This window comes from Haliaeetus albicilla, chromosome 12, assembly GCF_947461875.1.
Source record: "Haliaeetus albicilla chromosome 12, bHalAlb1.1, whole genome shotgun sequence".
Classification (NCBI taxonomy): Eukaryota; Metazoa; Chordata; class Aves; order Accipitriformes; family Accipitridae; genus Haliaeetus; species Haliaeetus albicilla.
Window position 1 is genome coordinate 27525464 of NC_091494.1, and position 12629 is coordinate 27538092.

General features: G+C 44.5%; 1 protein-coding gene across 10 annotated transcripts in view; it reads left to right on the plus strand.

Annotated features, from left to right (window-relative positions):
- Nucleotides 1-11487, plus strand: part of GLCE (glucuronic acid epimerase) — a 55517-nt gene extending 44030 nt beyond the window's left edge. For 8 of the 10 annotated variants that reach the window (XM_069798685.1, XM_069798682.1, XM_069798681.1 and 5 more), the window contains 3 exons: nt 393-955; nt 4672-4917; nt 7568-11487. In XM_069798685.1, the coding sequence (XP_069654786.1) occupies nt 406-955; nt 4672-4917; nt 7568-8592 (1821 nt within the window). In that variant the 5' untranslated portion in view covers nt 393-405 and the 3' untranslated portion in view covers nt 8593-11487. Of the gene's footprint in view, nt 1-392; nt 956-4671; nt 4918-7567 lie in introns of those variants that run through there. The other 2 variants (XM_069798680.1, XM_069798688.1) reach the window with 2 other exon arrangements.
- The last annotated feature ends 1142 nt before the right edge of the window (nt 11488-12629 follow it).

Genomic DNA, 12629 nt, shown 5'->3' on the forward strand with positions numbered 1-12629 from the left:
CCCCTTGTGCTCTGAGGCCGGTGAGAGTTTGTTCGCTGATTCCCAGTGGCTGCTGAGCATCTCATCAACATCACGCTTTTTATTTAGAAGCGGTCGCCCCGTGATTGCAGCTGTTTCTTTGCATCCTTTGCATTTGGTGAAACAATCTGTTATTGCAGCAGGGAGGTGAATTGTGGCTTGGTACGTTTGATCTTGTTGCTTGCGGAGAGCTGGAAAAACCCAAATTGTCTTCCAGGTGCCCCCGCCTGTCCCCTTCCCACCAAACACCATCACGGTGCGCACGTGGCGATGCTGCTGCTGGACGGGCTCCAGCGGGACTCTGAACTAGCAGAACCAGCAGCTCCGGCTGTAAGCACCGCATCTTAAAACCCTCTCCCCTCTCTGTTTTGCAGGTATGGTGTGAATATGCGTTGCTTGGCAGCTCGGGTCAACTACAAGACTTTGATCGTCATCTGCGCCCTCTTCACCCTGGTGATGGTGCTGCTCTGGAACCGATGCTCTTCCGACAGAGCCGGCCCGTTCCCCCGCAGCCTCGCTGGTCCCGAACGCCGAGCCGCTGCTGCAGCCTCCGAGAGTGACCTGGCCCGGCAGCAGAGCGAGGAGGCATCGCCCCAGGAGCAGCAGAAAGCTCCCCCCGTCGCAGGAGGCTTCAACGGCAACAAAGCCCCGGGGCTGAAGTATGAGGAGATTGACTGTCTGATCAATGATGAGCACACCGTTAAAGGGAGGAGGGAAGGCAACGAGGTCTTCCTGCCGTTCAGCTGGGTAGAGAAATACTTTGAGGTTTATGGGAAAATTGCTCAGTACGATGGTTATGACAGGTTTGAATTCTCTCATAGCTACTCCAAAGTATACACACAGCGAGCACCTTACCACCCCGACGGGGTCTTCATGTCCTTCGAGGGCTACAACGTAGAGGTTCGAGACAGAGTGAAGTGCATAAGTGGTGTTGAAGGTTTGTGTTAAGTTGGTTTTTTTTTCAATAGTTGAAATGCTTCTTAAAATTTGCTGTCATCATTTGAGATGCAAAGTGATCTTAATTTTGTCGTGATACTGTTGATAAAACACGCTTACTCTGAGAAATCACGCACAGTCTCTGCTTTGTAGTAGGTTTACCAGTTCCCATCCTGCATCTCTGGTTTTACTGGTTGCAGCAAACTCTGGAGGTGGCGGGACACTTCTCTTACAGTGCTACTGTCAGGTTTTGGCATTGTTGTTGACGCTTGTCATCTCCGTCAGCGAGCCAAAATTATTTTAAAATAGAAAATTAAATAAAAAAGCCTGGCCCTGCTGCCTGAGGAGGCTCCTGCTTCCCTGCGGGCACAGATACAGCCCCACGCTCTGAGCCAAACAGCACTGCCAGCACCTGTGGAACAGCCTGGCCGCTCACGGGCAGCTTAATAGTGGGTATCTGTCTTCAGGTTTAACAATATCCTGTCTCCTTGCATTGCCGGGGCAGTGCTGGAGATACAGCAGTCAAAACCTTCGCTGCTGGGCTGCTCGAGAGCAAGCGGGGAAGGTTTTGCTCAGCAGTGTGGGATTTGTTCTTGCCAAAGCTCGTCCTGTGCACGGGTCCAGGTAAATCAGTGCCACCGCGCTGCCGTACCCAGGGCAGGCGGGGCATCGCCTCGCCTTGTCCTGCAAAAGGTGCTGCTGCCTGCAGCAAGGCGAGGAGGTTTCGGAGAACTGCTGAAGGGTCAAAAAGCTCTCCAGCCACTGAAGCGTCCCTCGATAAAATTAATATACAGTAAAACCTTTCCAGTTTGCACTTTTGCTAAACCATGCTATCGGTAATTAGGACGCAAGGTCTTCCCTCGTCTCGGCAAAGATTTGATGGCAGAAAATTCTTGTCAGGTTTCATATTAAAAAATCAATGACTTTATAAAACTATTATGGAATGTGACACTGTGACCCCTCATAAATTAAAGACCAACTTTCACTTAAGGAATAAAATACATTCATTTTCATGCACCTCAGTGACGGGTGATGCTCTGCTGTATTGATATGAGCTCTTCCCATGATATGGTTACTGCAGAAAGCTGGCATGTCTTGCAATTAATTTCTCTGTAAAGGATTCATGTAAACAAATGCCTAGGGTGTGTCAGTTGAGTTTTTTGTAAGGTTGCTCTCACATTTTGATTATTTTTTGTTTAACTCTCATCCTTGTTACATCTGCCAAGGAAGGGAAGCAGGGCTCTGAAACTTGGGGCTTTCCCAAAGGTGCAAATGCATCTCGGTAACTGCACACCCACTATGTGTGAGCATTGCCCTGCTTAGGGTTTACATCCACCATGAGAGGCTGAGGAAATAGCTTTCCTTTCTAATTGCTATGGTCATTGCTGGTTAAATACAGTTTGTGAATATCAATAATAGCCATGGGTGCTGCTTTTGTTGTTGGGCTTGGACCTAGGTCTTGGAGCCCCACCAGTTTTTGTATGATATGTTGAGGATGTGCAAGATGTCCCTTTGCCCTTTGCAACTGGACTCCACAATTCTTGTGATGTTTTCCAGCAAAAAGCTGAAATTCAGTAGGAGCTAATTGAGAACCAGGATGGATTCTGCAGGCTGTTGTCGTGTGTAGCTGCTCTCTACTTAAGCCTCAAGAGACCAGCGAGTTTAACACTCGACAATGTGATTATTTATCTATAAACCTTGCTTTTTTGCAGCATGTGATTTAAGAGCTATCATTGTAAAAAGTGGTGCCAGAGCCTGGGTTTTGTAAAGACAATAGAGTTACTGGCATCCAGCAAGCAGGTCGGAGTTGTAGTTTGTTGGGAAGGCGTTTTAATATTAAAACACATTCTCAGACAGTTTTAGGCTCTTGCCTTGCATCATTCTAGCCCTAGAGATTCTCATATTGCTGCATGACGGAAAAAACCTCATGTTATATTTTCACCTTCTCCCTTTCTGCAAGGTTAATGTGTTGTTATGTCCTGTGACCTGGAGAATTTAATCTTGTCATCTTGTATAAATTTCAAGTAAAGGTCTCATAGCAGATTTCTTTTTTTGCATCTTTCAGTCTCAATGAATGCACCCTTAGCTGAAAATGCTTTGCATTAATGAGCAAGCTGGCTTGCAGGAGTTGAGCTAATACATGGTATTTAAATATTTCCTGTGATGGTTTTCTCTTTAGGCAGCAGTAAACCATCACATCTCCATCAGTAATGTTTATTAATAACACAAAGCACCAAAATATGTATGAAAATGTATCTTTTTACGTTTAGTTTAAGTAAGCTTTTCATTGTACCAGATTTCAGAAGAAACTGGTTTCTGAGCGTGACATTGCCAAGGGGAAAAATGGTGCAAATGCCAACATGTTTATTTTCAACTTCCTTTTCCTTTTCTTACACACCTGCAAAGGTTTACAGTACTAAATATCCTTGGCTTCCTGCAAGAGGGTCACAGTGATCTGTTCCCACTTTGGATTCATATTTAGAGGTTGGGAATTTGTTCCACATAAAACTCAGGACTTTAAGAGAATCCTGGTTTTATCCGTATCTTAAGTATCCTGTGTTTGCTTGCTTATGGAGGTATGTGTATAAATAAGTCTCCTCCACACAGTTTGTTTTCATTTCCCACACAGCCGGTGATGCAATAGGCAGTTTATGGCACGAGGGTTTTTCCACCCAAACCCCGACGCTGCAGCTCCTGGGAGCTGGTGAAGGGCAGGCAGAGGAGAGCCTGGAGCTTGGCAGGGTTTTCTGCAGGTGCATCTCTGCTAACGATCATAACGGAGGGTGGAAGTTTTATATCAAGCATGGCTATGTGACATTGTCTGAGCTCATGCAATGGGTTTTGCATGTGAAATGCAATACATCAGGCTACGGAAGATGTACTCTGTGATCTTCCTGCTTTGAATCCTCTAAAGAGGTGGTGCTCCAGGGGGTTCTTCTGGTCCGTGCAGACTTTTAAATCTAAAATCACCCTAACCCTGAATTAAGAGTGAGAAGTGTGCTGTCCTGCGAGGCTACCAGCTTTTGGGACAGTGAGTCGCGTGTGGAGGGTTAATCCCGGGTACGGCTGGGCTGGAGCAGTAGCTCTGAAGACAAGGGACAGCTTTGGGTGGAAGAGCTGGGGCATGTTCTGTTGGTATTGCATGGAGAGCTTGGCTGGTTTCTGCAGGCAGCACTTCAGACTGCGCTTGTAATACTCTTAGGGGAGCCAAGGTAATTGGAGCAGATTTGCAGATGCTGGCTAAATTGCTCTTTTAGCATCAAATAACTCTTACCAAAATCTAGTAATAACATATACACCGAATTTGCAAAGATTTCTGTGGCATTAAAGGGATTGTGTTAGATGTAACATTGTTTGGAGATTTAGTGGTCTCTGGGGTAGGGGCAAAAAAAAAATCTGTTAGGGCATTTTAAATGTATTTTAAAATAAGTGTGGTGCTTCAGTAAACAATTAAATGAGAATGTATGGAAGACCATGATAAGGACTTCTCGGCCGCTCAGATCTGCTTAGTTTTGCCTAGTCATGGATCTCAGTGTAAATGGGAGCAATTCACTCCTTGAACAGGACTTTCCTCAAGTCTAGCTAATGGTGAAGCCTAGAAATACCATTTGCTAGAAGTAAAGGAGTGATGGGGTACGGAGGAGGAGTGTGCAGAGCTGTAAACACTGCTTTTTGAAAACATGCTGATAAAATACTCATTTTCTTCCTCTCTCATAGGTGTGCCATTATCCACACAGTGGGGACCTCAAGGCTATTTCTACCCCATCCAGATTGCACAGTACGGGTTGAGCCACTACAGTAAAAACCTGACAGAGAAACCACCTCACATCGAGGTGTACGAAACAGCTGAAGAGAAGGACAAAACCAGCAGGTCCGCAGACTGGACAGTGCCAAAAGGCTGCTCTCTGTCCACAGTATCTGATAAAGCCAAGTTCACTAGTGTCAAACAGTTTGTTGCTCCAGGTGGGTTATCCTAAATGTGTGGCAGCTAAGCCATGTCTGTTAATTTGCACAGATGGTATCAGGGGAGCTTTAACTTGCTGGGATCAAAGTGTTTTCATTTATCCCGTGTGACTTCCCATCCTTAAGATCTCACCTGAGAATGTCATCTTGTTTCCGTACCTCTGGAGTTTTTCTTTTCTTCTGTTTTCTCTCTGTCACTGCTTTTTCAACACTATTTTAATGAAAAAGTGGGTGGATGTATGCATGGAGGGCAGTGAGAAGCTACAGTCACGTTTCCTGAGCCTTTCAGCTTCTGTCTCAAAATAGAAGCGCAAAAAAAAAAAAAAAAAAGAGATGGACCCAGTTGTGAAGCCTGGGAAATAGCACTGACGTGTGATAAGCAGATGTTGACAGATGATAGATAAGGTCTATTTTCAGCCTGGGGCAAGCGTAGCACGTGCAACTCTTCGGTTGGACCCTGGATCTTTCTCTTCATTGGGATGCAAGTATTTTTGCAAAATTTGAGATCTTGGTTCTGGCTAACCCAAGTTGCCTTAAACAAGGCAGCAAGAGGGAGCAGCTGCCCATGTGCTGCGCAGGTATTTGCAGAGGACTGGGGGAGGACGGTGAAGGTCTGGGGCTGCATACGGGCGTTCTCCTTCACCTGCAGACGTGCAAGATGCATTTTGTTGCCATCTCTTCAATTTACTGTGTTCTGTTTTGTACTTAGCAGGGAAATTCATTATTTCATGCAAGAGTTTCCTTTGTGCTAGGACAGGCTCATTAATAAGGACGTAATGTATTTTTCCTCGATCAATACCCATTAGAATTAATGAGTCCATTACTTAAAAAGACAATGAAGTAATTTTCAGTTGGCACCTTAGGCCTGAGTCTCTAGGGAAAAAATTGTCGAACACTCTTGTGTCTTTGTAGTAGATAAATATGGGGAGAGGAAAGGCTAAAAGATCTGTTATGTATTCTCTCCTCATCCTTTATTGATGGCAGAGTAATCTGCGGGGCTCGAAGGCCGAGGTACGCATCCACTCGTCTTAGATGGCCTTAAGTAATGGATTTATAGGCGCTTAAGGCAGTGCAAACAACAGGCAGCCTTTAGTTCTCCTTTGCTTCTTAAACCCCCCCCCCCCCCCCCGCCATTGTAATTCACTTCGTTATCACACAAGCATTTATTTACAAGGAACCATAAAACTTACTTGACAGGAATTGTGAGTGGGGTTTTTTAATTAGATTTTTCATAGGAGCAAAATGTTGTGTAACAAAGCGCTCAGTTTCTTCTCCCGAAGCAGATGCTGATCTCCAAAACTCAAAGGAGTGAGGCTTTTACTTTAAAAGATTGGAAAACATGACATTCAGTCAAAATAATAGGTACTGTACAATAGCACCGTACAACACAAGACATTGCAAAATGCTGTAGATTAGTTTGGGAGATGGAGAAAAGCCTCTGCTCTGCAGAAGAAGCTGACCATAACTCGAAGGTTGCACATAGAAATATTTATGGGGTATTTCACACATCAAGAAGTAGCAGAAAGGAGACAATTGCCTCGCACAGGCAAATTTTATTCTATGGAAAGCTGTTAATTTAAGATGACTGTCTTTAAGTGTTTATCATCCCCCTGTGCCTTCAAAGCTACAAGATTTGCACACAGCTTTACAAACTAATTAGCCCTTTGATCTTCTAGTATAGGTTTTTGGGGGAGTAGTTGATTTTACATTTTAAAATCTAGCCTGCAAGAGAGCACCGGATTTTATTGTGTGGCATTGCCTAGGAGCTTTATTTAAATTTTTTTTTTAATTAAACTGAGTTTTGCCAATGGAGAGGTTAATAAATACTTTAACACATTAGTCTTTCTATATTCTTTTCTTTTTTTCCCCCATTAAACTAATCAGCGCACTGGTTTTTGGAACTGTCAGGTTGGGAAAGAAAAAGTTGTAAATGTAAATATTAGTCCCAGGGGGATCCTGAATACCTGCTTCTCGGCACTCCTGGCTTTTTTGTTTTTGCTGAAAGCAGAGCTTTATTCGGAAATGCAACTGCTCGAGCGGCGCTGCGTTTTTGATGTCTTTTCTGCCAAGTGAAATTTTCAGTTTGGAGCAAAAGAGTGGTGGTTCATTTATGTTGTGAATTACAGAAGGGAAAGATCACGCAGCATCTACGTTCTTGCAGCTTGGCTGCTGTGCCCCATCCTGCAGGAAAAGTGCAGCTCTGCCTGTCCTGCATCCTGCCAGCAGGCAGCTGCAGGCAGCAGTAAGACCCCCCCCCGCTGATGTCCCTTTCCCTTACCCCAGATGCTGCTGGTGTCCGTTGCACTCCTCCATCGATCAGGTACCAGAAGCCTCCAATAAAGCCATCGATCGAGCCCCTGGCACTTCTGCTCCGCAGCGAAGTGTTGCAGCATGTTAATGTAAGAGGCAAACGAGTTTTCCCCGGTGCTGCGGGAGTCAGCCTTCGCTTGCGGATTTACTTTTATGCTTAATTAAATAATACACGGTAGGGCGCAGAAAGAATGATTGAATTATTGATGGGCTGCCCTAAAAGCTTTTGGATCCTGTCTGGTAAGAGGGGTTACCTCTGGAAGCTGCGCTCTGTAGCTTAAACATTTTGGAGAAATGAGTGTTTTACCACTGAACAAGGCTTTTTTGGTTTGTTTTGCAGAAAATACCGAGGGGGTATCTCTGCAGCTTGGGAACACCCGAGATTTTATTATTTCTTTCGATCTCAAGTTCATAACAAATGGGAGCGTTTCCGTGGTTCTCGAGACGACGGAGAAGAACCAGCTCTTCACCGTCCACTACATCTCCAACACCCAGCTCATTGCTTTTAAGGACCGAGACATCTACTACGGCATCGGTCCCAGGACTAGCTGGAGCACCCTCACCAGAGACCTGGTGACCGACCTACGGAAAGGCGTCGGCCTCTCGAACACAAAAGCCGTCAAGCAGACCAAAATCATGCCCAAGAGAGTGGTGAGGCTGGTAGCGAAGGGTAGAGGCTTCCTCGATAACGTCACCATCTCGGCCACCGCTCACATGGCGGCTTTTTTTGCGGCCAGCAACTGGCTGGTGAAGAACCAGGACGAGAGGGGCGGCTGGCCCATCATGGTGACGAGGAAGCTGGGGGAAGGCTTTAAGTCCTTGGACCCGGGCTGGTACTCGGCCATGGCGCAAGGACAGGCCATCTCGACGCTGGTGCGGGCGTACCTGCTGACGAAGGACCACGCGTTCCTCAGCTCGGCTCTGCGGGCGACGGCGCCGTACAAGCTGCCGTCGGAGCAGCGCGGAGTGAAAGCCGTCTTCATGAACCGGCACGACTGGTATGAGGAGTACCCGACCTCACCCAGCTCCTTCGTGCTCAACGGTTTCATGTACTCCTTAATCGGGCTGTATGACTTAAAAGAAACGGCCGGGGAGAAGCTGGGGAAGGAGGCGCGGGTTCTCTACGAGCGGGGCATGGAGTCCCTGAAGGCCATGCTTCCCCTCTACGACACCGGCTCAGGGACCATCTACGACCTTCGGCACTTCATGCTCGGCACCGCTCCCAACCTGGCCCGATGGGACTATCACACCACCCACATCAACCAGCTCCAGCTCCTCAGCACGATAGACGAGTCCCCCATCTTCAAAGAGTTCGTCAAGAGGTGGAAGAGCTACCTGCGAGGCGGCCGGGCAAAGCACAACTAGCGCTTACAACCAAACCCCTCGGTCCTGCTGCCTCGCAGAGGTACAGTTTCAACGGTTGCATCCTAAATTTTTACAGACCGTTTCAAAGAAGTGATCCTTAAAACTGATCTCCTGAAATCATTGCATTCCAGTGTGAAAACATTTGGGTCTGATGGGTAGGGTTCGGGAACATCACCTGTCCTTAGTGCTCCACAGTGAAACTATCTGCACGAAGCAAAACCCCTTTGTGCTCCTGAGTTTGGGGACATTTTTTGTTTTTCTTTTTTTTCCTTTTTGTAGGAAAATATCTGCAGAAGCCATACAGGTCTCTAAAGTCCAGCACTTGCCTGAAAAGTTAGTCCGTGGCCTCTTTTAAAATGGAGTTAATATGTGTATATGTTGGAACAGCGTAACAGATCATGTGGTGTAACGCCGTAAATGTGTATTTACTTGTAGCCTGGGTAGTGGACAGTGTATCTTTTTTAAAGGTGGGGGCTTTTTAATAAGGATTCTTTTCTTGGGGTGAAAAATACACTTTTTTTTTTTTTTTTTTTCAGTTCTCTGTATGGAGATCCTTTAGCTGTATGGTTTCTTTACAGACACGTGAACAGAAAACACGCAGACAGCGTGCAGGCTTCGAAGTCACATCACGTAAGCACAACTCAGTGGGGCTCACGGACTACACAAAGCCTGCAACCATGCTACCCCCTTTTTATAAAGCCAAATTTACCATCGCCTGTCAGGTTTGCTGGTGTCACCTTCTCCCTGGTAGCTGGAATCTCTTGTCATGGAGCCTGATGTTTTGTACTGTATTTTTTAATTACATCTGAGAGGTTTCTCTAAGCTTTGGCAACTTCATTCTTTGGGAGACTTGTCTTGAATTCCGGAGTATGACGTGGAGCTCATTTTCAGTAGTGTGCAGGAAATGCAATTGGAATTAATTATGGTTTTCCTATGGTGATTTTCATTTTTAACCTGCTTGAGTGTATCAAGCATTTTAAAAATTAAAATTACCCCAGAGGACTTTCCAGCTCCACCTGTGCTTTAATACCAAGTTTCACCTCTGCCTACTGTCTTACTCATAGTGTAAGGGGTTGTTACATCTCCGGCACTGGCTTTTTGGGTGTCCTTTGTCTTCATGGCTCTGCCAAGCAAGCAAGGGTACCCGTGCAATAACCAAACACACACGTCCGAACCCAAACGCTTTCACTGTACTGTTGTAATGCAGAAGAAACCAAGTGGGTTTTTTTTCCTGTTTATCTGTCCTTTACAACCACCATTAGTCTGCCTTCTTGGTGTGTAGCATCCTGGTTGATCCAGAAGAGTAAAACCAACTGATAGCATCGTTAGATCAGGGGTGTTTTGGTTGGTAGTGTAACAAATATTGGGTTATCAGCTCTGTTGAGGCATGCTGGTGTTTTCTGTTAAGAGTCCCAGACTTGAAAGCTCCTGACATATGCCGGCATGGGAAGGACATGTATTAGCTTTGGGGTTTTTCCACTGATCCTATTACGTGTTGTACGTGTAGGTGGGGGATAAGCTTAAGAAGTTCGTGCTGACAACAAAGTTCATTTAAATCACAAAAAGGCTAGGCACAAGGACAATATGCATCTTAATTTTTTTTCTTTTCTCTATTTTTTGATGCTTTTTCTATTTCTTGCAGATATTTGAAGCAATTTTTTAATTACTTGATCTTTGCAAACGCATGCTACGATTATATCAATTAATATGAAAAGTGGATGTCACAGGAGAAATTTCAATACCAAAGGTAGCAGAGGTGAATTTTTTTTTACGTACATGTGTACACACACGCGCACACTCACACACATACAAAACCCAGAAAAATGTGCTTCCTTTACAAACGACTGGTCCTTGCTGCAAACACAGAAACATCTTTCTCCTGCATGTTTCCTCCATCTTGTGCCCATTTTGGATTTGGAGAATCTAGAGAAACTCTCTGGGTACTGCTCAAGAGGTGGTATCGGTGCCTTACGGAGGCCACAATTTCCTCTTGGTTTTGGGGGGTTTTTTTGGTTTTTTTTGGTTTTTGGGGTTTTTTTTAATTAATGCCAGTTGAAAAATTGCAGTGTTGCTGATTTTTCAGTGCTTCATGAGCGGCAGCCTGGCAGCTGTTGGATAGGTGAGCTCAGAAGCGTAGGTTGGCCATGCCAATGCCGTCGGTCCTGTCAGACCACCTTATCCTTAACATCTCCATTGCATTTTTGTTGGCCTTAGCACATGTGTGACGTCAACCAACCACCATCAGAGGTTGTAGAACCGAAGAGAGTTAGTGTGGGGTTTCTCCTGTTACTCTTTTTAATTGAGTTGTGCAGTGGAAGAGGATTATTGGACATTGGTGCCCATAACTTCATCGAATTCACTTAAGTTGGTTTTTTTTGTTTCTTTTCAGTCTTCAAACTGACAAAGGTCTTAGGGGTTAAGATCTGTTCAATCTTTCCATGGGGCTTACTGTACATAGAATTCATCGGAAACATAGTGCGCATGAGTATATGCAAACCAGTGACACACAAGCACAACTGTACAAGTGTGGCAGTGCTGTTTTTCTTGGCCATTGTGTAAGACATTCACTGAAAGCTGCTATTTTCATTCACCTTGTAATTGTACTTTATTTTTTCTACATTTTTTTTTTTTACATGTGGGATATACACCATGTGTTAAATATGCAATAAATTGTTTACAGGATGCTCTTGTAAAGGGTAGTCCTTTGTAAAGCTGTACAGACTTTGCAGTTTAAGCACAATGTGCACATGTTAGTTTTATATACAGCAAGACATGACTTTTTGCAGCGGGAAAGGTTCTACTATGTTTATATACAAAGTAAATGGATCAACGTTTGTGCTTAATGTAAAGCTGCTTTATAAGACTGTAAAATAAATTTTTTTATCTTAAGACAAACGTGGGGCATCTTCATTATTTCAGTTGGTACCTTCTACCCTATGTGTGGTTGCAGGTGAGCCCTGGTGAGCAGTCATCTTAGTGGTTTTAAGATGTCTCCTTTTAGGGTATTCTGGAAGGTTTTTATTCTAAGTAAGGTGGAAAACGTTCTTCTTTTCAACAGTTAAGAGTTTGCTGATTTGGAGTGAGGACTACAGATCTATATTCTCTGTCTGCTCGAGTAAAGTTCATGCAGTATGTTGCTGGTGTGAGTTGTTTCTGCTAAAGGCATCTCATTTTGAGTTTTTATTATTTTTGTTAAGTAACAATTTTAACTGACTGGTCACTAAAAAATACCCTAACAAAGACAGCAGGTGGTCTGCTGAGGTTGCCTGTAATGTCCAAGAAGTGCACCACTTTCTTAATTCCTCTTTTCAGCTAAAAATATGCAAGTCCTATCAAAATTTCCCCCCAAAATTGGGATTGAGGTCACCTCTGTCTTAGCCGTTCCATGCCTGAAGTGATGCTTCCCACCTTGATGCAGAAGTGCTGTTAAATCGGAGCTGATCGATGGAAAGTCAGTGCCTCCTTGGCTGTAAATGTGAGCTGCACCCAGGATGCCACGTTTGACTTGGTCGTGAATAATTTTGCATGACTGAAATGCATAGAGCAAATCTTCTGCAGCTGGGCAGAGCTTCAGGACTGTCTCCCAACTGCTTGGGTGAAAATATTGATTTTCATTACTTAGCAGTTTGTTAAAAACGTATGAATTGAAAATAGAAGTGGATTTCAATATGTTGTCTTGGTGATGAATTTGAATGTTTGCTGCTCAGTTTGTGGTGAAAGGAGATACATTTACCATCTGCCTGGAGTGACTGATAACTCCCATGTATGCGTTGCATTTCCTGAATGTTAAATAGCTGCTTCTATACTTTACTAATCTCCTCCAAAAAAGGCAGGAGCTATTTAAAAGGCAAGCGCTCAATGTTTCAGCCTATTCAACAAGGTGGAGTTTTGCAATGAAGTGCAAATGTTGAAAGACATCCTGGTGCTCAGTGGCTTGAATCTTTAGGACAGTAAATATTTTAAGAGCTCATCTTGTTGAATTTGTATCTCTGAGCAACTTGCTGAGTAGCTCGCGTTGGGTTGAACTGAAAATTAAC